This window comes from Artemia sp. Qi Xiang Cuo, chromosome 7 (assembly GCF_049724085.1).
Source record: "Artemia sp. Qi Xiang Cuo chromosome 7, ASM4972408v1, whole genome shotgun sequence".
NCBI lineage: Eukaryota > Metazoa > Arthropoda > Branchiopoda > Anostraca > Artemiidae > Artemia > Artemia sp. Qi Xiang Cuo.
Window position 1 is genome coordinate 12,717,726 of NC_142800.1, and position 27,963 is coordinate 12,745,688.

Consider the following 27,963-nt stretch of genomic DNA (forward strand, 5'->3'; position numbering starts at 1 on the left):
AAAATATACCGAACATCAAGTAACTATGCATCTGGGGCTTACAAAACACACACAGTGTGGGGGCAACGATTTTTAAGTCATGCAAGGAATTATATTCATATCATATATTGCATATCATGTCAGGTATTATATACTTTTCTCTGAGGGTATAGTCTAGCTATTTCTTTTCGGTGACAGAGAGCATTTTGGAGTCTACTTTCTACATTTCAAATTTTGGCAAACGTAAATCTGGCAATGGAATACGAATTTTGAAAACATGAAATCGAATGGAATCCTTGTCAGTCAATTAGTTGGGTCCATAATTGCCTTTGTTCTCTGCTTTTGTATTATAGTTCCTATTTCTTTACACAAAGAAGATTTTACGTAAGTTTTTAGCTTTGAATGTGATGGTTGCTTTGTATGCTGCTTAAGCCTAAATCAGTCAGGTTAAGCCTACCTTACTGTTATGCCTTTTTTTTTTAGATGTATCCCTTGGTAAAACTCTAATTTAGCTACTTTTTTCTATCTTGGAAAGGGGTTAGGTGAGGAAAATTAAACTTTCAGCAATGAATTTAGAGCCAAAAATATATGTTGGGGAGGTATAGCCAAGCTTCAAAGTTAACCCTATTCTCATTTCTAAGTATTGGAAATTTGCCTACTTGACAGGTCTATTACCTATTGAAATTTTGATGAAACATTTTACCTTAATTTTAAGTTACCATTTTTCTTTCCTCTTGTTTTAGTTCTGAAAATAGGCTACAATTTTGCTATTTGAGTTAAATTTTCTAAAAAAATAAATAAAGTGGAATAAAGAAATAAAGTGGTTTTTTTCTAAATTTAGAAAATTTATCTGCAGATCATTGAAACCTTATAAATTGGGATTGAGCAAAGTTATGAAGCTGAAAAAAATTTGTTGTATTTCAATTAAGCAGAAGATCTGTTTTGCAAGATTCATCCTTCATAACACAAAGATTTTTAAATGTCATCAAAGGTCACTGCCTGGTAAATATTTACTAAACCATATTATTGAGCTACAAGTAAAGTGAATATAGCCTACCACTTGATGCCTTTTTTTATGCTCTTTACAAATATAACAATCATTTTTGTCAGAAATGAATTTTAGCCCCCACCCTTATATATACCAATTCAGGATATATATTTGCACATTAGGGGGGGGGGTAGGGGGAAAGTTTAAACTTACCTCTCATTTACATCAGAAATAAAATTTACCCCCACCCCCTAATGTGCAAATATATACCCTGAATTGTATAAATAGGGGTTGAGATAAAATTCATTTCTGACAAAAATGATTATTATATTTGTAAAAAGCATAAAAAAGGCATTGAGTGGTATATTCACTTTACTTGTAACTCAATAATATGATTTGGTAAATATTTACCCACTGCCCTCTAGAAAGAGAAGGAGTAGAGGTAGGTGCTTTAAAATATCTTTCCAGGACATACTTTGGTAAAGTTCTACCAAATCATATTATTGAGTTAGGACAAAAGTGAATACACCATTTGATGCCTTTTTTTATGCTGATTACAAATATAATAATCGTTTCTATCAGAAATGAATCTCAGCCCCCCCCCTCCTGTATATGCCAATTCAGGGTTAGGTTGGGTTGGGTTAGGTTAGGTATATATAGGGGGGGGGGGGCTGAAATTCATTTCCAATAGAAATTATTATTATATTTGTAATCAGAATAAAAAAAGGCATCGAATGGTGTATTCACTTTATTCCTAACTCAATAATATGATTTGGTAGAACTTTACCTGTACTTTGGTTTGTAGACCCATCCCTGAAAGTTTCATTTTTCTAACCTAATCCCTTTCCAAGATAGCAAAAAGTTGCTATACTAGAATCTTACTGTATCCTTTTTCTATTTACCAGGCTTAAGAAATTGCATAGAAGATAGATAACTTTTTATAATTTTTTTTTAATTACAAAAGCATGTAGATATAGTAATTTCCTTTAAAACAAGCTCTCAAAAGCTCTCTCTGATGTTCCAGAGGTGAGAAAGGGAAAAAACAGAAAAGAAGATGCTTCCCTTGCAAAAAAGTGATTTTCCTTGTTCTTCAAGCCAAGGGACTGTGAATTTACTGTATAGGGTATTTGGCCAGTGCTATTCTAATAGAGCATTTTTTGTTTCAATCCAAAACCATTTTTAGGGAAATTTGGGCTTTATTTGGTTGCTATTGGCTGTGTTTTGTCCTTTACTAGGTTGCAGCTACCTCATCACTACTGATTAGTATTACTATTAAATATTTTGGCTTCTGAACAGAAGCCTGGTAGACAGATGGTTACAGACCTGGTTTGTATTAGAATCTAGTCAAATGACCTGCAAAAATAGCTGATTCCTTGAACCACCAGTTTTTGTCAGTATTCACACCACCAGACACTGCCCCCTTCCAACCCCACCACACTACATAATTAATGCTCAAGTGTCTTCAATAATAGTGGATAAGGTTTAGCTTGAATCTTGGCTTAAAAAGCTCAATTCAAATAAGTCTGTTGGGCCAGATGACATTCATCCAAACACTCTTAAAGGAAGCTCACACCCAATTAGTGCTGCCACTTTCAAGGCTCTTCTTAAAGTCTATTGATGTCAAAGTCACACCATTAGACTAGAAAGTTGCTCATATCTTGCCAATACACAAAGGAGAAGACAGGACCAGAGCTCCCAATTATTGACCAATCAGTATTACCTCTGCTGTTGGGACAATCCTAGAAGGCATTGTAATTGCTTCCGTTCTCAAACATTTGGTCACAAATAACCTTCTATCAAAACAGCAACATGGATTCCAACAAGGTAGATCAGTTGAAACAAATCTGATTGACTCATATAATTACAAAACTGAGCTCCATGACCAAGGTCTCTCAATGGATATGCTCCTGCTAGATTTTCTGTCAATGCTAGAGTCTGTCATCAATGGCTCCTGTTGAAACTGAAGCTAATTGGAGTTGAAGAGGGTGTGGTGGACTGGATAATGTCTTTCTTGAAGGGAAGAAAGCAGCAGGTCAGAGTCTTTGGTGAAGGTAGTACAACTTGCTACTCTTAAATAGCAGAGGTCTTAAGTGGGGTGCCTCAAGGAATGGCTTTGGGGCCTACATTCTTCAATGTCTACATTAACAATGCTCCTAGAAATGTTACAAATAAACTTAGCCTGTATGCCAATAACTTCAAACTTATTGGTCCTATCAACCCACAGCAGGGTGTGGCCTCAATACAGTCAGATTTAGACAGCTTTTGCAGGGGGGCCAACATATAGAGGCTCAAGTTTGATTTTGAAAAGTGCAAGGTACTCCACTTTGGAAGAAATAACCTGCAATGGCAATACTAAATGTCATCAAATGCTGGTATGAGACAACCAATTTCCAGGATTACCCCAGGAAGAGATTTGGGGGTCATTTTAGATGAAGATCTTAAATTCAAATGCCACAACTGAGCTTCAGTAGCAGAGGCAAACCAAACTCTTGGTATCATCAAGTGCACCTTTATCAGTAGATCCCCAGCAATAGTTAATAAACTCTACAAGAGCTTGGTGAGACCAAGATTGGAGTTTGGAATATGTATCACCATGCCAATTAATAAAACAGACCAGATGGCTCTCAAATCTGTCCAAAGACATGTGACAAAATGCGTGAAGGGCCTTAAGGATAAAGAGTGTGCATGCTGATTGGAGAGCCTTAAGCTACCAACTCTAACATACCTTCAACAAAGAGTGACACAATAATGACCTACAAGCTGCTCTAGTCTGATGACAGAGACATGTTTGGGACTGCCTGGTCATCAAGTACATCAAACAGTGAGATGCAGCAGATGTCCTATGGCCCTATCATCACTGACTGATGTACACTGGTTTTTTCCTTATCACTAGCAAGTGCAATTTAAGGTAAAAACATATACCTGTACTTAAGATATTTTTTTTTTTTAACCTGGTCTAATTCTATTTTCTTTTGTCTCTAGGTTTGGATAACTCAGTTCCCATGATCAGTATTTTTATTTCTCAAATCAAAGACACATCTAAACAAATCTTTATAAATCAGGTTAGAGTAAGTTCTTTAATTTTTACTTTTAAACACTTTCTTTGAGCCTCATGTGTGCTGTAGTTCTAATTTTTCAAGATTAACTCTAATATTCTTTGGAGTATGCTTATAGCACTAAAGAGCAAAAGATGAAGCTTATGCAGGTTCATCAAAGGTCAATGCTCTTTGGAGGGGAGACTGTGGAGGCAGACACTTTAAATATTACAAAAGATCTTGTCAACACATAGCTTAAGGTTTGGACCCATTTCTGAAAGTTTCATTACCTAGCTTAACTACTTCATGGGGGTAGTTGTGCATTGATTAATTATGGTAGAAATAGCCATGGAGGGAGTAGTTTTGTTGGAGAAGTAGTCAGGGTGGTTGTACTGTGATAAAATTTGTAGTGGTTGCAGCATTATTGTGAAAAGTAGAGCAGTAGCATTAGGGCTTGATGCCTTCTATGAAAGTAAGTTTTCTCAATTTTTGGATTTTAACTAATGTACTATGCAGTTAATTTTAAATGATTAAAAACGACTTTAAAAACATCTTTAATAAACAGGTAAGATCAGTTACTGCCAAATTAGTCATTTGACATGGCTAATTCGGAGAAGTTTATCATTTGACATGGGTACCTGGAGAAATCTGCAGAAGGTAAACAGGAAGGGTGTGCAAAAGCACAGGATGGTTGGCCCCCAACCCCCTATTGTACTTCCTGGCTGAAGGGCCAAGAAACAGAAATCAGCACTGCCAGTAGGGACCGTAAAGTCCAATGTCATATTCTTTACCCTTTTTTTTAGTTAATTTATAAAAATTAATTCTAATGATTTAATTTTTAAATCATTCACGAAAGCGTTTGATAAAGTATGTCACAGGAAGCTAAATTCTAAACTCCACGCAATAGGCCTCCACAATGAAGTCATAAATTGGACGATGCAATTTCTTACCAACAGGAAGCAGGTGGTAAGAGTATTTGGGGATGGTGGATCAATTTTCTTCTCAGAATCAGCAGATGTAGAAAGCGGAGTACCCCAAGGCACAGTTTTGGGCCCAACTCTATTCAACATCTATATTAATGATGCATCTTCAATCATAAAGAATAAGATATGCTTATATGCTGATGATTCCAAAATAATCGGTCCAATTTATGACCCCCAAAGTACCAAAGACATCCAAGCAGATCTTGACGCACTCTCAACATGGGCAAAAACCTGGCAACTAGAATTTAATATCCAGAAATGCAAGGTCATACACTTTGGAGCAAACAACCCTCTCAGCCAGTATTTTATGGAATCCAATTGTGGTTCTAAACAGCCACTTACAACCAGTCACTGCGAAAAAGATCTGGGAGTCTTGGTTGATGACAAGCTCAAATTCAACTTACACATGCAGTCTGCAGTAGCCAAAGCCAACCAAACTTTTGGTATAATAAAGAGAATGTTCTGCAGTAGATCTCCAGCAGTGATTACTAAGCTCCTAAAGAGCCTGATCCGACCAAAATTAGAATTTGGGATGTCCATTGCCACGCCAGTTAACAAGCTTGACCAATCGATTCTGGAATTGGTGCAGCGGAGAGCAACGAAATGCATAAGGGGTTTTCAAAATTTGCCATATTCTACCAGACTCCAGAGGCTCAAAATACCATCTCTCACATTCCAACGTAAGCGAGGAGATGTATTGATGACATTCAAATTGATCTGCAACCACGATATCATCCCTGACTTATTCCAGTTACATAGTTTGTCAAGAACAAGAGGGCACCCCCTAAAGCTCTACCGGAAACGCGCTAATACCAGGCTGCAAAACAAATTTTTCTCCAACCATGTGGTTGGCTTATGGAATTCCCTTAGCCAGAATGCAGTCATGTCCCCTAATACTGAAGCCTTCAAGTCAGCTGTTGACAGAGATTGGTGCAGCAAGCCATGGCACACAGTTTGGGATGCGCCCAATGAGCTGAGCCACCATCATCATTGACCGGCGTCTACAGGATTTGTCCTTATTGCTGGCTAGTGCGATTTAAGGTCATTTAAGGTAAAGGTAATGATTGAAATTTAATTGTTTGGGACTGTTATCAGAATCATTATGAGTCAAAAGAGGAGTAGCAGCATTCAGGGGTATTACTACTACTACTACTAACAACTCACCACAGCACCAAGCTGCCTGAGACCAACACAGCTACGCACGATCCTCCTCCATCCCAATCTATTCATAGCCTCCCCTTTTACACCCTCCTACAAAGTTCCCATTTCCTTTAAATCTTTCTTTATGACGTCCTCCCACCCCAGACGAGGACAACCTGCTTTCCGTTTAGCCCTAGATGGTTGGTCAAGAAGAACAATCTTCGGAAATCTGTCATCCTTCATCCACACAACATGCCCTAGCCATCTCAACCTTTCCTTCATTATAGCCTTCATTATAGAGAGTGGTATTGAACCACATTTTTTGTACAGCCTATTTTTTGAAATACGGCCAGTCATCTGGGTACCTAGAACAATCCTTAAGCAATTTCTCTGGAATACATCTAGCAAATCTTCATCCGCCTTTCGAAGCGCCCATGCTTCAGAGCCATGTTTGACTACTGTCATCACTGTAGCTTCTAATGTTCTAATCTTTGGTTTGTAGGCTTATCTTCCTATTCTTCCAAACTCTTTTTAATTGTGAAAAAACACCCTGAGCCTTGGCTATTCTACTTTCAACATCTTCACTGTTCCCACATCTTTAATAATAATACTACCAAGGTAAGTGAAGCTGCCCACTTGATCAATCTTTTCATCAGCCAACGTCACCTTTTCATCTTTGCTTATTCCTAGCCTTAGTGACTTTGTCTTCTTAACATTAATTTTCAAACCTATTCTAGCATCCTGAACTTTCAAAACTTCTAAATATTCATTTCATTTTTCATTTCATTCATTCATTTTGCTCACTCTTTCCTCTAGGACGCTTAAATCCTCAGCATAATCGAAGTCCAGGAGACTGTTTCCTCCCCATTTGAGTCCATGGTCTCCCACTGCCATTCCTGTGCTCCTTAATATAAAATCTATCAATATAATCCACATAAATGGAGATAGAACACAGACCTGTTTAACACCTGATTCATTACAAAACCAATTGCTAACCTCATTTCCTACCTTAGCCGCAGCCGTGTTATTCTCGTACGTAGCACTGATCACTTTAATGTATTTGTCTGGTACACCATACAAGGATAAAACCTTTGCTATAGCTCTTCTATCAACAGAATTGAACGCTTGCTCATAATCTATAAAACTAAGGACCAAAGGTGTTTGACAACTCAAGCACTTCTAAATTATTAACCTAAGAGTGAAAATTTGGTCGACGCATCCTCTACCTGTCTAAAACAGCACTGTTCTTCTCTTAAAACTTTGTTTATAGCATCGCTCAGTTTAAAAAGTATCATACTACTAAGTAATTTGCTACCTACAGAGACCAGACTAATGCCTCGAAAATTACCACACTCACTTATACCTTTCTTATAAAGTGGCTTAATTAAGGTTTTTCTAAAATCATTTGATACTTCCTCTTTTTCGAAAATCATATTCATAATCTTCAGTTATTTGTTTCTAACCTCAGAGCCACCATATTTAAAAAACTCATTTACTACCCTATCAGCACCTGGAACTTTATTATTTTTTAATCCTTTTAGTACTGTCGTTAATTCTTCCTCGCAAAACAAATCTTCCTTCACATCCAAGGTATCACAAACTTTTTCATTTTCCTCTATATCTTTTCCTGCAACTCTATCTCGGTTTAGCACACTATCAAAATGTTCCGCCCATCTTTCATTAGCTCTTTCGTTCTCGCTAATTGTGGCCCAGTTCCTGTTTCAGGTGTGACAGTCTCGCTCGGGGTATTGCCTCTCAATTAGCTGGCATTCACGTGTAACTTTTTCCTGAAATTCCACATGGCTGCATTTTTTATGTCTTTAATACTTTGATCCATGGCCTCTACTTTACACCTCTTTGGCTCATATTCTAATGTTTTCTCCACTTTCTTTACATTACTTTTGTTTTCAGGGGTATTATGAGCCCCTTTTTTTGGCAAGGGGGACAAAAATTTTTACTTTCACCAAATTGACTCCTGTTCAGCCCCCTCTCCCTCCGAAGTGGAAAGCATTTAATTTACTGTACTGTTTAAAGATTGTATATATATGAAATTAAAATGAAGCAAAAATTGTCATGTTTTCATTTCCTTCTACTTTGGGACTAGTTGATAAAAGTCACAATTATAAAAAGTTGCCTTCACTAAAGATCAATAGTAGTTGACCTAGTAATTTTTCCAAGCCAACTGCTCAAAAATTTATAAAACTTGATCTTACTCAATAACAATTTAAAAATGTTTTCCCAAAGGAAGATTTTCTAAGAAAAGTAAACAGTAATACTTGAAACCTAAAATAGCTGAAATAAAGTCATATAATAAGTGAAACATAAAAAAAACTTACTTGAATAAATTAATGAAACAAATGACAAACCTGACTTATAATGAACAACATGCCAAACATGAAACCAAAAGGAATTACTACAAATTAGAGTGGGACTATTGCCCCCTCAAAACCACTAAAGGCTACTGTGTCATTTGCATAGGGTCAGGTCTTTGCTGACTTTTGTACCAAACCAAGACTTAGCTAGTTTTTGCATCAAGTCAGGATTTAGTTCAATTTCGCCCTGAGTTATATACTCCAGTTTGAACTTGGCTTGTGTTCAAATTGAGTCAGGACCAAGTTTGCTTTTTACACCAAGTCAGGGCTTAGCTCATTTTGGCACTAATAACTTTCCAGTGTGGACTTCCATTTTTGCACTGAAAATGAAGAATTCTTCCATGATTCCATTTTAAACGAAGTGCAATATCCCTACCTTTTGCTAAAAAATCGGTGGTGGAGGTAGAGGATTTGGAGGGACCAGAGGCCAATCCGATTTTGCAAGTGAACAAAAAAAAATTCTTTTAAGATTTGTTTTCCCAAAGTCATATTGAAACTCATATTAAGATCTAGAAACGTAATACATTTAATTCTCAAGATCAAACAAGATGAAAAAACATATAAAATATATATTAAATGCTGAGAAATGGATAAGAAGTACTGATTTTATTCCCTTTTAACTTATTTAATTGACGGTACATAATTAGATGGATCTCACCAATTGATTCAGGGTCAACATTTTTACCCAGAAAGTGTAGATACTCTAATTGAATTACCCTTTTTGGTTATTTGTCTTGGTATCACATAGATGTGGCAATATACTGTTTAAGCTGAAATACTGGTCTTTGTTGATATGAAGCAAGAAACATATATTGTATCAACTTGATGAGTTACAGTATGTATTTTTTTTGTTCTGCTTTTTGAAATATTGTATCGACCCCAATTTGAAACATTGAATGTTTAAATTTTTTTGAGAAGTTAGGCAATCAAAATAGGGTTACATAAGGAAACATAAGGTTACATAAGCTCATAAGGAAATTTACACTAAATTTGGGCTATTGTATAAATTAGACAATATTGGAGGAATGGAAAGGGTGGTCAGTTTAAAAGGTTTAAGACCAGTTTCGAAAAGAGGAGTTTCTGTTCTACATCCTATGAAAAGAGGAGACCAAATTTTGGCAACATAACATGGTTTTGGCAAGAAACACCAAATAATTAGTTCTTCTTCACCAAAGAATTGTTGTTTTTTAAAAATTTAATTAAAAAACCTTATGATTGTTCAAAGCTAAGATCGAGGCTTAACCAGAATTTCATAATTTTGATTGGGAAGCTGTATTCAATAAAGGTTTGCTCTGGTTAAGTAATTTTTTTGTGGATTTGGATTAAGTCCCCTAGTTCTGTAATAAGGAATTAGAAAAAAATCGATAAGAGTGAAAGCTGGTGCTAGTGCCCAAATATGAAATCACAACTTTCATCTGGTATCTGGGGCTTTGCAACATTTCTTTTTTGTGAGAATTGCAACATTTCTTAGCTTGAAAATACCTTCCTTTGGTATAATTTTGGCTTTAGATCCATTCCTGAAAGTTTCATTTTCTAACTCAACTGCTTGCGAAGACAATGAAATCTCTAATTGGTGATTTTACTCTGAAATGACTCAGGTCTTTTGAATACTGTAATTGGCTTAAAATGATGCACACTTGTAGGCATTTTAAAATGTAGGGGAGGGTAAAGAATATCAGATTCTGTAACCAATACCAGCTTAAAGTCAGGTAATGTACTTAACTTGACAAGACTCTCCCAAGCTTAGGTATGCCTACTTTTTGCAAACTGGATTTTGAGTTCAGTAATTCATGAAAAAAAAAATTAACTATTGCTTATTGAGAAATTTCAACTTTAACCGTGCAAAATAGTGATTAATAATCTCAGTTATCAAATTCTCTTTGAAATTTTCTATTTCTTTTAATTTAGTTGCCTGACATAGCAGTGCTGTTTTTTCCTGTCTCCCCATGATAAATCTCTTGCTATTATACAATTATAAGTGGTGTCGATTCGGAAAAATTAGGGGGAGAGGGTGTGTGTATTTTTTCTAAATCTAGAGGGGAGTGAATTTTTTTCTTAAAGATTTTCTTCAATGTAAATACCTAGAAAAGAGAATTTTTCAATGAGAATGCAATAAAGCTATTTCCCAAAATCAAGGGGCCTAGTGCCCCCTCCCCTCAGTTGACGCCACTGGCTATACTCTGTGTTAACTTGCAATTTTAATTTTTCAGGGGTCATTGTCTTCTTTTTTCAAGTGGAGTTTGGAGAGAAAGTGATGGACAATTTGTTGTCCAGTGGGCTTCACGTTTTTATTGCAATTTTGCCATAGTCATTAGCCTTTTCCTTGGCTTGACATCTCTTATTCAGGCATATAAAATTGGAAAACATTTATATAAAGGAACAGAAAGGTATTTTTATTTATTCCTTGCTCTACAGGAAGGATACCAGCATACCCTTCCACAGGGAATTACTTGTCCTGTCATTACCTAATCCCCTCCCCTGACAGTCATCCTCTGAAAAACTGGAAAAAAAAACACTTTTGTGCTTTCATCCCCTCCTCCACCCAGGAAAATTACTGTTATACTCCTAGGAGTTGAAATATTTTGGAAGTACAATTTTCCTCACCAACTTATAAACACTGTCTTATACACCCTATAGGATTTAAACTCATATGTACACCTTTGATAAGACAGCTTCTGGGGTCTGCTTCAGTCCCCTTTTTGCTTCATTATCATTTGACTATTTAACACTTAAAAATAACTTTGAATCCAATACTTACAATTTTGTAAGAGCCAGTAGAATTGTGTAAGACTACTTTACAATGACAACTTTTTTGGTAAAAGTGGCTAGCAGCCATGTTTCACCTCTATGATCTTGCCATGACCTACCATCTTAATATCCTCAAATTGTTTTAAAATAATATAATTTAATGTTTAAACCAGTTATGAATCTATTTATGCAACATTTTTAGTCATTTGTTTGTAGTTATTCCGACTTGTATTCCCTTTTTTTGTAGGGGACGCCTCCTCTCCTATTTTCTGAAGAGTAATTCAATAGTTAAAAAAAGCTGCAGATATGTATCCAATAATCTCTGAATTAGGTCCAATATACTTTTATTTAATGCAGCCTATTGTTTTTTTTTTTTTTTATCATTTTCATATTTTTAAAGTGCAAGGTCCCAAATCCATTGGTGTAAGTAAAGATAGGTTAGGGAGATAAACTCGATCCATCAGAAAAAGTTGCCTTTGCTTGCATTTATTAATTAGATTGGATAAGCTGCTTAGTTTTTGTATTATTGGATGTAATGGTAAAAACCTGTGTTTTTAAATGGGGATATTTTTTGCTTTACAAATGTAGCTGTTATTATTTAATCTTTTAATTAAAGCAGCTACGGTATTTTCAAATACCCTCTATATAAGTGCCTGAGTGGTTGCATGCTAGACTTAAAATCTTTTGGGAATGAGGACAGGGGTTCGAGTCCTGATGTTGCTGGTTATTTGATTTGGAACAAGAGTCAGTGGCGTGAATCTGTAAGCTCAGCCAGAGTCGACCCACCTGTAAATGGGCACCTGGAAAAATCTGGGGAAGGTAAGTAGGAAGCGTTTGTGAAAGCACAGGATGGATAGCCTGCAATTTTTACCCCCAATTTTACCCCCAATGCTCTTCCTAGCTGAAGGGCTATGAACTGGAGATCAGCACCACCGGTGGGGATTGTGAAGTCCAGTGCCATATTCTTTACCTTTACTTTACAAGTGCCTGAACTAGTGCATTATTTGCATATTAGTATAAAACATGTTTTTAAATGTTTGTAGTTTTTTGCCATAAATATGTAACTGTTATTGTTTAAGTATTCGCGGGTGTGGCTGGGAATTTTGAAATAGGCTAGAAACAGGTTCTAAAATTGAATTATTTTTATTTTTTTATTTGAAAGCTGAGTCTCTGCAACTAAAAATCATATAAGCACATTTATTAAATCTAACATTCAGGTTTAGTTGTAGTTAGCCTATATTAGTAATAAATATAACTGTACATAGCAGAACAGTAACTCTAGTAGAAAAAATTAGAAGTTGCTTCTTAAATATTCACCTTTTAGGGTATTAGACCCCCCCTCCCCGAAAAAAATCGTTGCTGAAGGGGGCATGGAATGCTTGCCGTCCTCAAGCTTACAAAGTGAGACTCTGCATGACTGTGATTATTGACATGGATCCTTGTTCTCAAATGATCACAAATGTCCACGTGGAAGATGGAAGATGTGTGTTTTGACTCTTTTACAGTGTATTGATTTTGTATTTTTATATTGCAATATTAAGTGACCATCAACAAGTTTGCTAAGAAACCATCATTTCAGTTCATTTCTCATCATTTGTGATTAACTATTTTTCTATTGAGTTTATGCTCCCTGTGAAACACGTATTTCGCGACAAGCATACAAGAATAACTTCCGCCTAAGGACAAGATACTGGTACTATTGGATTTACTAGTTTTCTGTCTTTCCATTCAACAAGCCAGAACTTTTACTAGATAACTATCTAAACTTGCTTAAATAATAGAAAATTTTAGTTTTTTCACGTATTTTCAATCTAAATCTACAAACAATGGAAAACAAATTTTAAAATCCAATGTCGTGGAAAAATTGAATCTTAGCTATCAAGTGACAACAGAATTGCCGCCTAGCGTTGAAGCATTTAACAGAATTCCTTCATTGCAACAGAAGTCCTACATTGAAACTGTAATGAAACAGAAGTCCTACATTAAAATTGTAGTACTGGAAAATTGTTTTCAGGCACCGGGGTTGGAGCGTGTTTTCAGCGGGTTCGGCAAAAATTGTTTCCAGGTTCTCCGTGTTCAACCCAATAAAACTTTAAGGCGTTTTCATCTCATGGGTTCCAAGCGTGTTGGATATTGAGTTCCTCAAAATTGTAGCTCGCCAAAATAGGTTGGTTGAACACGGGTTCTGAAAAGACATTCGCTAGTGTTGAACACGGTACTCAAAACGATAATCTCCACAACTCGTGTAGAACTCCGTGTTGGATGTGGGTGGCCTGAAAACAAGGCTCAGGTAAATAATGTACCAAAAATTTGCGCAGATATCATAAAGGCTAAGGAATGAAATACGCAATATGAGAACTTGAATAAGTTACACTAGAATTTTAGGTCGTATCCAGAGGCGGTTAAGAAGTTTGTCCGCCCCTCAAAATGTTTGTCCGACCCGTAAAAACGCAACAAAAATGCATGTACAATTATTTTTATGTTTTAAAAATACCTCCCCCCCTTCCCTCCGAAAAAATATCCCCCCTTCCCTCCGAAAAAATACCCCCTTCCCCCCCCCCCCAAAAAAAAAAAAATTACTGGATATGGCCCTGTCAGAGTGATTCCTAAAAAACAAACCGCGTTAGGTGTAGATCAAACGTGTTTGTGAAATATTTACTAAAGGGCATCACGCTATCTCGTCCATTATAAGCGTTTTTAGTTCGTGTGGCCAAATTATTTAGAATTGATTGGGCGGTCTTGCCATAACCTGTACAGCTTGGAAAAGAGATACGAATACATACCAGGAAACTAAAAGCCGACACCTTATATCCTGGAAATCTTGGAAAAAACCATTTAATTTCTCGTCTTTTTGCTTAAGTCTGAAATATTCAGTTTTAATGAAACTTACGTTACTGGAAAGTATGAACTGTGTGTTTTGACTAAATGGAGCAGAATTCCCTTTTTAAAGTTCGGGAAAGGGCTCCCCCTGAAAATTTTCTAGCATTTCTGATAGGAAAATGCTAAAAATCAGCTGAAAGAAATTGTTATTTGAGCAATTTGGTCACTTTCGAAGTTCCCTGTGGTGCCACTCGCTTTGATCGGCAAGCTCGTCGACAAAAAGGATGTAAAATTTCACTAGTAAAATCACAAATTCTCGACAGCTATCGATGATGGCTAGTCTCTTGGGATAATTTGCTAATTGGCCCTTTGTCTTTGTGACGGTCAGCCAACTCTCAGGCTTGCAATCTCAGAGGTCCTTAAATACCAAATATGGTATAAATCCAATGTCATTGTAAAATCTATCGGCCTACTTAGTGTGTATTGGTTTAAGATATTCCTACTGCTATTTTAATGACTAATATATGATTATTTGGGATAACTCCCTAAAAAAATCCAATTTGACCATGAATCAAAAGTAGTACAATAAGTCTATGTGTGTGAAGTTGGGAGGGGCGGGATGAGTGGTCGAAAGAAGTTTACCAGCTCAATGGTCCGATGTTGGACTCTTTAATCACACAGATTCAAACTTTTGTATGATTTTGATTCTAGTAAGCTGAAGCAGGAGCATCCCGAGGCTTATTTCATTGGGGGGGGGGGGCGATCTTCGTAAATTTTACTTAATTGCGACCTGATTTATACCTAATTTTCTGCAGAAATCAAGAATTTTGCTAAATTTCGCCCAATTTTGCAAAATTTATGCCGAAATTTTTGCCTTCGGTGAAAATTTCACCGACTGCCAAAAATGTTGGAAGGGGTGCCATCCCCTCGGGACGTCCTGAGGTGTAGCATGTTCAACCTCTTCCTATTAAAATGCATTTATAAAGCCTATGTTTTGTATGCTCTAATTGGAAAGTTTGGGACCCTTACTGGTGGTGATGAACATGTCATGTGGCGCTAATTACAAAAATTTGGAGCCCTTGCCCCTGTTGCTGGACATATCATGTGGTCCTTAGAGGTAAATTGTTTGAACCTTTCGACCTTTTTGACCAAAATGGCTATCTTGAAATTTTTGATTCAGTGCTATTTGAGTCATAGGGCGTCTAGGGAGCAGATTTGCCGTTGACGGGATTGTTGGCTGCCCTTTGATCTTCTTGGCCCTTTATAAAGGGTACTAAAGCTTTTAATTTTATATCAAATAAACCTTTCACCAAGTCTCTATGACCTTTAATTTGATCATTGTTAGTGGCATCACTCTTCATAAATTCTATGCTAAAGCAAAGACTATGATGTAATCTATCTTTTGCATGCAACGATTCACAACAAGACCGGTTTTTTTTTTAAGGCAGTCTTGATATGCTGCAACTGAAACATCCATTTGATGTCTTATGCGCGACTAATGACCCTGGAGGATCTTTATTCTTTTATCTTAAGTATTGATATTGTAGAGAATTTTTTTGTGTCTTTCCCAAAATGTGCCTAGTCCTTCTCCTTATAGTTACTTGTCTTGAAGTTTATTTTCGATCTTCTTATCGTTTTCAGCACATTTTTGGTATCTTTTTTTGATACAGTAATCAGCCTGTTACTAGCAGTGCTTACCCTCACTGGAGCTTTGCTTATCACCCTGGGATTTTTCTACTGGTGTAATGATATCACACAACGATTTGAAGCGTAAGTATCCAACTGTTTCTTTTTTACTTAAACTATTTTGCAAGATGGAGGCTCTGTAGTGTAAGGAAGCCATTTTGAAGTTTCTAAATATCTTTTTAGGTTAAAACACCCTGAATTTTCTCTCAAATCGGACATGAATAACATAATGTAAATCAATATTATTCTTTTTTCTTTTTATAGATACAAGTTTTCTTTTTTATTCTTTCTATCTATAGATCAATTTTTACCTTCGCAGAAAAGTAACTATGGATCTAGGGTGTATTCCCGGTTGCAAACCCTAGTAACTTTTTTTTATTCTTTTCTTTTGCTTTATCCTGTTTTAGATACATGTTTTCTTTTCCCTCAGGATACTTGGACTTGTAACAAAATTAGGTATAATTTATTTCCTTGGTTTAGTTATTTGAAGGTTTGGTTACAAGATACATAGTTAGTCGTCTTTAACTTCCGTGTGATAATGCTTTAAAATGCAGTTACAAAATTTGAACCAGTTTAGGAAATATCAGAACAGTGGTAGTACCCGAAGACCTTATATTATTAGACTCCAACACAGAATGAAATATCAGTACGAAACTTGAGATGATTTATGTTTTCCTTGGGCAGAGTGAATATGATAAGATATGTGAGGGAATCATTGTTCTCCCTTGTACGGTCTACAAGGGTTAGCTGAAAAGTTCCGGGCCTGAGATGATGCTTCTAGATCTATTCTACTAAGGTAGTATTGGTCTATTGATAAAATTCCGGGTCTGTCAAACAGATGGCGCTACTACATCTATTCTACTAAGGTGGAACAGGGCTGCATTCCAGGTTCAACAAAATGTAACTAAAAGTTTTGAAAAGTAACTTTTTGTTCCAGCTGACGTTTTGTAGTAGCTAGAACAACAGAAAAGTAACTTTGAATTTACTTTTTTAGTAACTCTCACTAAAGATAGTTAACGAACATCTTTTGTGAAGTAACTATGCATCATTATCATCATTGCTATTAGTATCAGTTTGAAACATATATTATTTTAATGAAAAAGTAATGAATACATTTGAAACTCATGAAGATTATGCGCTTACAAGCCTAATAAGCCAGTAGTTACTTCACAATCGTTTCAGGTGGATGTCACTTCAAGTAACTTCTGTAGTTAAAGCAAAGTTACTAAGGTTTGCAACCTGAAATACATCCTAAATCTATAGATAAAATTTTCCAGGCCTGTCAAACAGATGGCGCTACTACATCTATTCTACTAAGGTAGAACAGGGCTGCATTCCAGGTTCAACAAAAAGTAACTAAAAGTTTTGAAAAGTAACTTTTTGTTCCAGCTGACGTTTTGTAGTAGCTAGAACAACAGAAAAGTAACTTTGAATTTACTTTTTTAGTAACTCTCACTAAAGATAGTTAACGAACATCTTTTGTGAAGTAACTATTCATCATTATCATCATTGCTATTAGTATCAGTTTGAAACATATATTATTTGTTTGAAACATATATCAGTTTGAAACATATATTATATTATAAAGTAATGAATACATTTGAAACTCATGAAGATTATGCGCTTACAAACCTAATAAGCCAGTAGTTACTTCACAATCGTTCCTGGTGGATGTCACTTCAAGTAACTTCTGTAGTTAAAGCAAAGTTACTAAGGTTTGCAACCTGAAATACATCCTAAATCTGTAGATAAAATTTTCCAGGCCTACCAAAGAGATGGCGCTTCTAGATCTATTCTACTAAGGTAAAATAGATCTATAGATAAAAAGTCCCAGGCCTGACAAAGAAATGGCGCTACTAGATACATTCTACTAAGATCTACGTCTTCTCTAGTAAGGTGTGTTCTATCCAAAAAGAAAAGAAAAGACACATGGGGATTGCTTAAAATAGTGTTCGTTGGTGTACTGGTATTCTAAAAGTGTGCGGAATAACTGATAAATAAAATGACAAACTAGACATTTTATTGTACTCTGCTCCTCTGTGCTTTCAACTACCTCCACTGAATTGACGCTAAATCTCCATCGGTTCCAAATTGGGAGCCAAAAATTAATAATAGGTAATCTACATGTGTAATATAGGATAGTTTTTACGCCCATAAATCCAGATACGAGAAAATTGGGAAGGCAAACAATCATTAAAAAGATATGGTCATCCAAAACCAAAACTTGACAAACAAGTTTTAGAGATGTTTTGAGCAGATGGGAAAAATATAAGCCATGGCTTGTTAAAAATCCTTCTGAATCGTATCAAAGGACTACTGCAACACTGGTTGAAAAGTTCAAGCATCATTTTTATCTAAAAATAAGGAGAAAAAAAATAACATTACTCTATGTGGGTAATCTTAGGTGGCGTTATATGTTTTTTTCTTTGTTTTCGTTTTGCATGAGATAAATTGTTTGCCCTAATGCTTATGCTAGTCCTTAAATTACAATATTTATCTTAAAATATATAATTTATCTAATTTTATAATTTATCTAAATACATTATTTATCTAAAATATATAAAATTTGAAGGAAACTTGTAATGGTTGAGGTGGACTACCTGAACATTTTCATTTTTTATGGAATTACTCGTCAAGCTCTTTGCTGCGATTGGTGAGTAGGATTGTGAGCAAGTGGCTAATTGTGATATAGGTGATTAAAAGTGTACAACCAATTCACAGTCTCTTCTTCTTCAACCTTCGACATAGTCAGTAAATGTACTACATTTCTATACAAAAGTACCAAAAGTTACATCCTGGCCAGTAAAAAGTACAACAAGGGGTACGGTAGTACTATTGATGGCAACCCTGTTAATTTTTTGTTTTTCTTTAATGCTGGGTTATCATGTAAGACTAACATCATGTAATACTTAACTTCTAATAGTCATGCAGGGTCATATAAGGACGCTGAACTATCTTGGTATGTTTTTTACGTCTTCTATACGGACCTCGCCCCCCTCCCCAAAATGATGTCAAATTTTTGCCACTACTTCTTGATAGTAGCGAACACTGCCCAATACGATTGAAATTAACACTATTATTTTAAACTTATCATCACTTAAAATTATTGAAAAATAAAATAAATTACAAGTATCAATTATCAAACTTTAAAACACTTCATAGAAAATGCATACAAATATAAAATTCGGTACTTCAAATTCAAAATACATTAGTGGATCGATTATTGTAACCCAACGTTTTGCTATTTTGAAATCCTAAAGAAATCGGGTTTATCTTGTATTTTTCCTCAGATCTGAGAAGTTCCTGCCCCTATGATGTCCCAAACAGAATAAATATGAGAACTTCCAAGGGGTTTAATGGGATTTCTGGGTAAAGGACCAAAAGAATAGCTTTAAATAGCATTGCGTAAAGAAATTTTCACCACTGAATTTGCCTCAGAGGTTTAGCAGTGCGATGTGAAAAATGCACTAAAATGTATCTATGGACACTGAATATCTCACAAATGAAACGATAGTATAGAAACATAACAAAAGATAAAAATTTTAATGAAAACATCCAAAAACCTCTAAAGAGGGCTAATATTTTTCTTTTAACGAAAATGCTAAAAAATGTATATTTCAAAATTTTTACTAAAATCTGAGTTTGTACTGTACTGAAATGATGAGTTTGTCAGCTGTTTAATGAACAAAATTCATGATGATACTTGACATGTATCCACGTGTATGAGGTATATACGTATCTTTATACTTATTTACGAATATGAACGTTTTACGTATACGTTAATGTACGTACGTATTATTTAATATATGTATATAACCACGTAATATATATACGTATATATCATTATATAATGTAATACGTTTATATTATGTATACGTACATATACATATATGTGCTTGTTACGTATGACGTGTAGAAGTATGTACTTTTTGTCGTTCTTTTAGTTGTGAAGACGCAGAGCAGAACAATATTGACAAAGCTGACGGTATTGATACATCAAACTTCTTCACACATTTAACAATTGCACAGGTAGGTTTGGATTTTTTTCTTTTGACGACATAAAATAACTCTTTTGCTTTTAGATTTTTTTCCTTTTTTTAAGTATGTCTATAAACTTCGCTTTACAACCTCTCAATTAAAAAGGTTGCGCAAAGGTGAAGTGAAAAATTATCACTCTTTTCTGACAAAAATAAGAGTAATTTCCAAGCTTTCTAACGTTACACTAATTTTGCAAAATTGATTAACGTCTAAAGAAACTACAGTTTAGACCAATTTATCATCAATTCTTTAGGGGACGGACACTTTGGATCAGGAATCTTAAGGCAGTATTAAGGACCTTTTTTGCTTTTAGATTTTTTTCCTTTTCTTAAGTATGTCTATAAACTTCGGTTTACAACCTCTCACTAAAAAACGTTGCGCAAAGGTGAAGTGAATAATTAACACTCTTTTCTGACAAAAATAGGAGAAATTTCCAAGCTATCCCACATTACACTAATTTCGCAAAATTGATTAACGTCTAAAGAAACTACAGTTTTGACCAATTTATTATCAATTCTTTAGGGGAGGGACCCTTTGGATCAGGAATCTTAAGGCAATTTAACTTTTTGAAGGAATACTGATATCCATAGGAGAAGCTTTGGCTTGCTACGTCTGTTTTCGTCAATAGAACCCATCTCTAATGAATTAAAAAAAAAAAAAAACAGTTTTTCCGAGGGAAGTAAAGAGCAAAGTTGAAACTTAGAACAAACAAAATTTGTTACTTCACAGCCTATCTAACATATATTGACAAAAGTAGTGCAAATAAATCAACTGTGATATTTCCCTATGTTTGTAGGATCATAGAAAACAAGCGCTTTACTGGAAACACAAAAACCAAGCATAAAAAACAAGAATATTGATTTGGGAGTCAAAAGTTAGTGCGTAGCCTCACGACAACAAAATAATCTATAACGATTGTCATAGTCTTACACGAGCTCGTCTGCACATTGTGCATAGTCTGCACAATTAAAATTATCTTAAAAACCTAGGCATAAAATAAATATTATCTTCAGAAGCGCAAAGTCATTAAACACCATAAAAATAATGGACTGATTTATCAGGAAACATCTTGATTTCACCTAGTATTACTCTAAACGAAAGCCATAATGCAAACTCTGGATATCCGGTTATTTCTCTCTATACAACGGAGAATTTCAAGTTATGATACAAATTCTAAAGCGAATCTGTAGTCCTACTTCTACCTAGATTGGTTCACTTCGAACTTGTCTACAAAATCATCATAAAGTGTCCTTTTTCAGATCCAAAACGACAGTCAATCATTGGACTGAGCTCATTGTGCAGAAGTAATGCCAAATTAAACGAAAAAAAATTAAGCAACAATCCAAAAATATTTAATTTTTATACAGTTAAAAGTGCCCTTAAATGGTTTACTTTTACTGTACCAAAACTTATATACATTTTGTGTTTTCAGTGAAGTGCTAGTTTTCTGTAATCCTACAAACATAGGGAAACATCACCAATTGATTTATTTGCGCTGCTTTTGTCAATATATTTTAGATAGGCTGTGAAGTAATAAATTTTGCTCGTTTTAAGTTTCAACTTCGCTCTTTACTTCCCTCGGAAAAACTGTGTTTTATAAAATTAAAATCTGCCCGTTTTTTATTTCAATTTAATGTAAAAGCAATACTGCAATCACCATTTTTCAGGGGGGGGGCAGCCCCATCATATATGGAACAATTATTTCCGTTCGTTTTAAGTTTTAATGTTACTCCTTACTTTCAGCTGAAGAACTTATTTTCAGCTTGTTTTGAAGTTTCGAGACATGGTTTTGAAGTTTCTTTTTTGATAAACTGGCTTTTGTAAATGGACTGTGGATTCATTATGATGGTCGATCGGATTACGTATTAATGGCGGTCTCCATTTTTGTTTGTCCTGTTCTTAACTTTTTGGTCCGTATTGTTGAAAAGGACAAAGACACAGTGATTAAAGTTGTTGCAAAGTTTGTTTGGTAAAGATGCACTTAAACAGACGATCGACGTTTGCAAAAATGCGCTCTGAAGTATGACGCCCTTGAGAAGCGAAGGGGTTCTCATTCAGCTAAAACTTTTCTGGGCGATTTTTATGAACTGTTAAGTTGTCTTGTTGCAAGTAAGGAGCAGTTACTTATCTTCGTAATTGTTGATCCCTCAGACGTTCCGACTATCCGAACGACCCCGGTTCTGTTTTCTTTCAAAAGCCGAGAAAAGGTAACAACTTTTGAGAATTTGGTTAATCGTTATGATATTGTTTGTTTAACTGAACAGTTAACGCTGATAACATTTCTATGCTGGAACTATTGGCTGATCATTTATATTTTATTAGACCTGCTCAACATACCGCAGGCCGCCCCTCTAACGGTCTAATAGTTGTTGTAAATAAGAATTTGTAGTTGTGTCGTGTCGAATGATCTATTTATCGCTGTTGATCTCGGTAGTGTTGTGATTTTTGTGTTTATATGCCTACTAATTACCGAAATGCCGTTTCAAGCCGTAAATGTGCATCAGCTTGCGCATCCCTGTCTAAGTCTCTCCATAAATTCAAATCGTCTAACAAGTCATTCGTAATATGCAGGGATTTTAACACAGACCTTAAAGATGATGCCGCACTCTTCACACAGATGCTTCTGTCATCACTACCTGATGACTTGTTTGTGCTTTCAAAATATAATCAGCTTTCATTTGTGCATCACTCGGGTTCTACTTCTGATCTTGATTTTGTCCTTTCTAACCTGAGCTCCGGGAGTTCATGGTTGATGTAGCCAATGATATGCTAATTAGGGACCATCTGCATTTGCAGTTCTATTTGAATCTGTCTCTTTCGCAAATACATAAAAAATCCAATTGGTTTCAGAAGGTGTTTTGGGATAGTATTGACCTGCCACTTTGTCAAAGTGTGCTGGATTTAATACTTTCCAGGATCAGAATCCCTTTCCATCTGCTCTTTACAACGTTGAAAGGTGATTGCCTCGATCTGGATTGCTATCTTGCCGAAATCACTCATTCGCTGCAAATCGCCGCGTCAGCGGCAGTTCCATCAGAGGATATTCGTGTACACGGAAAAAGGTACACGGAACACGGAACACGGGTACACGGAAAAAGGGATGGAAGGAGGGTCCCGAGCCGAATTTCGCGAAGCACCGTCATAAACTATGGTTGAAGATAAGGGTTGATTGTGGCCGTCCAAGATCCAGTTTCCTTTTTGGAATTGTCAAATCTACAAAGAGAGATTACTGGAAAGCGGCACTCCTTTGGAAGAGACGGCAGGTATCCAACCTGTCACGTGATGTCAGAAATAACCCACAGCAGCTTTGGTAGCAAGTATCAAAATTCACTTCTTCTTCGCATACACCATTCCACCAGACCCTCCTTCTCTATTTTTCTCAACTAGACCATAGCGGCAATTTCGTTCCTATAACGCCGTCGTCCGCTCTTACCCAGATTCGTCTACTTAAGAAAGGTAAAGCTCCTGGCTCAGATGGGCTTCAATCTGAACATTTGATGTATAGTATCGAAAAGCTAGTTGAACATATTGCGCTTGTCTACCAAGCTTGTATTGCGCAGCAATACATACCCATTGCTTCATGTGTGGGTATCGTGACTTGCGTTCCCCAAAAAATAAGGGTCTTGTGATTCTTATCGTCCGATCACAGTCTGCTCAGTCATCGCAAAACTCTTTGAAAAGATCCTTCTACTAAAAATTTCGCATAAGTGTGATTATGGTGTTTATCATCTTGTTTTTTTGGGGGCCTTGGCGTCGGAAACGCTCATGCCGTTTTCGTGTCTATTCTCGAAAAGCATGAGAAACTAAAGAAGCCCGTATATGTTTGTGCCACTGATATATCTAAAGCTTTTGACTCGGTCCTTCCCTCGTAAGCTATATTGGCTCTGTTAAAATCAGGAGCAAGTCCATTCATCTGCGCCTCTATATGGCAGTGGTATCAGAGGGCTTCTATTCGCGTACGAGGGGAAAGTCTTTATCATGGCCGGATTCCTGTACGTCGTGGAGTTAAACAGGGCTCGGTCTGAAGTCCTGTAATCTTCAACAATGAAATCTCTTGTGACACACGTAGAATACCACCTTTTCTCATTGAGCCGTCTATCGATGCAAGTCATCTTGCGTACGCGGATGATATTATCCTTCTGCCAGAAGATGCGCAGTCGCTACAGATCGCAGTGGATAACATTTATGACGGGCTTTTTGATATTGGAATACCAGTTGCTTCCCCAAAAACCGAATTTTTTGTTTTGGGTGTCGACATCCTCCTAACTCCCAGAACCAGGCTTGCACTTCTACTATTTCTGCTTCCGTGTCTCTCAAATATCTTGGGCTTTCATACGGAACATCAATTCGAGCAACACGACCACTCATTATTAAAGCATTGAAGGAGAAGCAGAGAAATTCCTATGGACTTCTCTCTAGGGTGAAGGGTCTATTCGATAAGAAAACGCTCGGTCGTCTGTATAACGCGTTTTTGCTCCTCGTGTTTTCTTTTCTATCCCTATTTGGAAGTTTTTCACCGCTTCTAAACGGAAACAAATTCGTTCGCTATTTTTCAGATTTTGTAAGTGTCTTCTTCGTTTTCCGATTTGGACCCTTAACAGTTATATATCAAGACTTGATATATAACTGTTATATATAACAGTTATGTATCAAGATAGATAAAGAAGATGGGGTCTTCGAAATTTTCGAGAAAATGGATAATCTAGTAGCTAAATTCTGATGCGAATCAGTAGTCGATTTTCCATTCAACTATATTTCATTGATGTGAGTCATTTTATTTTGTAATTCTTATGTTTGTTTATCTGTGCTGACACATGTGTGTATCCCCGGTAAGAAGTTTCCTTTTTGTTTCTTTTTTTTTACTCCTCTTGTTACATTTTATATGTAAGGTGGTTCAAATATATTATTATTATTATTTAAAAATTTAATCTCTGATTGTTTTTCAAATAATTCTAACAACATTTTCTTATTAATCGTGTATATTTCCGATATTTGTCCGAAAAAGTTCGTGTTTAAAGATAACAGTCCCCAGAGAATACGGTGGTGAACAGCTGCAAAAGCCGCATAATTACAAAATGTTGACATCATTTTGAGGAATTTCTGGCTCTTTTTCGAGATCACCATAAATTTGTTTTCACAATAACCTTAGAAGTAAAATATAAGGTGAGCAGACGATTTATGAAACTTTATCAAACTTACTAAGAGGGTTGGGAGGGGGAGCATACGTGAGGGGTTCTTGTAAACCTCCAGTTAAGGGTTTGTATCATAATTATTACAATGGTACTGTTGTAGGCTTTCAAGTTTTTCCACTTAAGAAGTAGCACCAAAAGTGCCATTTTTTAGTGCTATATTACACTTATAGATAATAGAATTGATAAAAGCACGTAGATATGAGTAATAGCTTTAAAACGAGCAATTGAACACCTCTCTAAAAATTTCTCGTAGCCCACTACCCCAGCTTTTTTACTTAAGACGTGGCATCAAAAGTGCCATTTGGTACTTACAGATGGTAGAATTTATAGGAAGAACCTAGATATGAGCAATATGAGCTATTAAATATCGGTTTACGGATATTCTGGTAGCCCGCTAGCCTAACCCTTGAGAAATCGCACTGAAGTACCATTTTTAGTGCTAACTGGCACTTGCAAATGGCGTAATTATAAAAAGCACTTAGGTATGATAAATAGCTTTTAAATGAGCCATTAAACGTCTCTCTACCCACTAGGCCTTAAAAAAACGAAAAAAAATCGCAAAAAAACGGGAGACAGATCAGTGCTACCCATGCTCCAACCCAGGTGAGAGGGCGCTAGTGTTTTTCAAGCTGAAGGGGGGGAGGGTAAAAAAGGAACAAAGTAAGTTTTATTCCTTTGTAATTTCAGAGGGAGGTAAAGTATGTTGAATGATGTCACTAGGATCCCTCCCCTCCCCTAAGTACAGGTGTGCTTTTTAAGTTCAAAGGCTAAATCAAAATCATATCAAACGAATATGGAATTAGATCTTTAACCTTTTGAAAAGCTGAAAGTCACTAGGCCTATGAAAATGTGAGCCTATGCAGTAAGGTCAGCCAAATAAAAAGTTATTTCCGCATTTTTTGTGATTCCTTAACAACTTGCATTGTGATTTTGTTCTTAGGCCCTAGTTCTATTGACTGTTCTATTGTAGTTTATGAATTTGATCGCTATTGTTGGTACCACAGACAATAGGTTGGGGGCCCCAACAGGCCCCGAATTGTAGAAAATACCTTTCTTTGTATTTTCACTGGAAAAAATTCCCCCCCCTCGGGATTTTGAAAAAATATATTTCAGTTCTTCCTTATGACCTCTTCATAACCCAATCGGGGACGACCCGAATGGTCCCTTTTTGTTTGGTCCCAGATGGTTGACCGAAAAGGACCATCTTTGGCAATCTATCACCCTTTATTCGTACAATTTTTTCTAATACCCTATTTCCTTTAGGCTAGAAGACGATCACTTTAAATTTGTCTGCTTATGGTTTATGGCTACAGCACACCCCCCCCCCCAAGCCCCTAAAGGTTTGTGTCATTTGCAGTGACGTCAATTCGCGAACATTTAGATGAGGTCAAAATGTATTTTTCCAAATCATGGGGGGGGGGGCGGGGGAGGGGGCAATTTTTTTCTTTTTAGGTTTTTCAGTGAAAGTACCAAAAAAAGAATTTTTCATTAAAAATAAATACCGAAAACAGAATTTTTTTAAATCTAGGAGGGGGCAAAGGAACAAATATTCCCTTCAACTGACACCACTGGTCATTTGTGCTTTACTACGAAAACATGCAGGTTTTCTTGAAGATTTACTGATAAGTATTCTCGTTTTCTATAGTATGGTGCATGGATGTCTATGGTGTGCTGGGTTGGTATCTTTGTATGTTCATTTATCAAATTAGTACGACATCATGCTGAACAGAATCTAAGAGCTAGCATGGCTCGCGAAAGGAGAAGACTTTTCACGGAAGGTGTACAGGAAGTCACTGGTACAATCAGATGAAATGATCAGCGAATTATTTCGGTGGTATTCCAGGGTTACTTCTTCTCTCAAGGAAACATAATATTCTGAAAACGATCTTAAAGATTCTAAAATACTTATTTCATTCCTAAAAGTGCTTTACTTTAGTTTACCCCCTCCCCATAAAATGCAAATATATAGCCGAAACTGTATATTTTCCATGCTTTTTGCCCCACGTCACTCTTTTTTTCAAACAGATATAATGGCAAAGAAGCAACGTTGACGAATTAAAAAAACGGAAAAATGCACAGAGAAAATATAATTTGGGCTACATATTTGCAAATTAGGGGAAAGGGGGAGGTAAAGTAAAGTGAAACATTTTTAGGAAAGAATTTTTTAAAGTTGTTTTCAGAATTTTATAGTTTCAATCGTAGGAGGAGTAATTCTGCAGTAGCAGCATTATTTTTTATTTTAATTGTTTTTTAACTTTTATTCGTTTTGTTATTTCGAAGGACAAGATAAGAAAAAAAGCTAATGTGTTGAATTTATTTGGGTGAATAATTGCACCTCGGACGCAACCACGTACTGCAAACTATTGTCAAAACCTTATTCGGAATGTGGCTAAAATCAGTTAGCGACAAAATTGTTAGAAATAATGTGCTCCTATTTCGGACAATGGTACGATTTATAACGATGCAGTCGAAAATAGGCGGTAAATTATTTGTCCAGTATTGTCAAATTAAACAGTAGCTTAATTCGTTTAAAGCGCTAGGGGCTGAACATAATCCCATTTTACTGGATATTAGAGGCTATCCTAATACATATCCAAATATCCAAAATATATTTGCTGTAGGTCAGCAAAATTTTTAAACCCTGAAAATGTCTAAAATTTTGCTGATCTAAAATTTTGTCGAAAATGTCTAAAATTTTGCTTTAGAATTAAACTACAAAATAGAAGTTATGGCCCTTCTTACATAGACCTTTCATAACTTTAAACCGCTGGAAAAATTAGCTTCGCTGGAGACAATTAACTTCGGCTCAGTGGAAAACTACATTGTAAGTATATTTTAATAAATATTTAGTTGGTATTTTGTTTAGGTTACATTTTGCAAGCTACCCCTCTCCCCCTCCCCCTAATGTATAAATATACTTCTCCCAATTTTTAAAATAATTCTCCCAATTTCTATTATTTACATATAATTCTCCCAAAATAA

General features: G+C 35.9%; 1 protein-coding gene across 1 annotated transcript; it reads left to right on the plus strand.

The window, feature by feature from the left end:
• Positions 1-241: 241 nt before the first annotated feature.
• On the plus strand, positions 242-27,937 carry LOC148949966 (transmembrane protein 179). Its single transcript, XM_089092035.1, has 5 exons — positions 242-363; positions 10,708-10,884; positions 15,707-15,835; positions 19,696-19,780; positions 26,627-27,937. The coding sequence occupies exons 1-5, from the start codon at positions 257-259 to the stop codon at positions 26,789-26,791; spliced, it is 663 nt and encodes a 220-aa protein (XP_088948161.1). The 5' UTR covers positions 242-256; the 3' UTR covers positions 26,792-27,937.
• Positions 27,938-27,963: the final 26 nt, after the last annotated feature.

Bases quoted from the DNA above. Each gene is read 5' to 3' on its own strand.
- LOC148949966 (XM_089092035.1), top strand. From the start codon at position 257: ATGAAATCGAATGGAATCCTTGTCAGTCAATTAGTTGGGTCCATAATT. The intron at 15,836-19,695 runs GTAAGTATCCAA...TCGTTCTTTTAG, and splicing joins ATCACACAACGATTTGAAGC to TTGTGAAGACGCAGAGCAGA. The intron at 19,781-26,626 runs GTAGGTTTGGAT...CGTTTTCTATAG, and splicing joins CACATTTAACAATTGCACAG to TATGGTGCATGGATGTCTAT.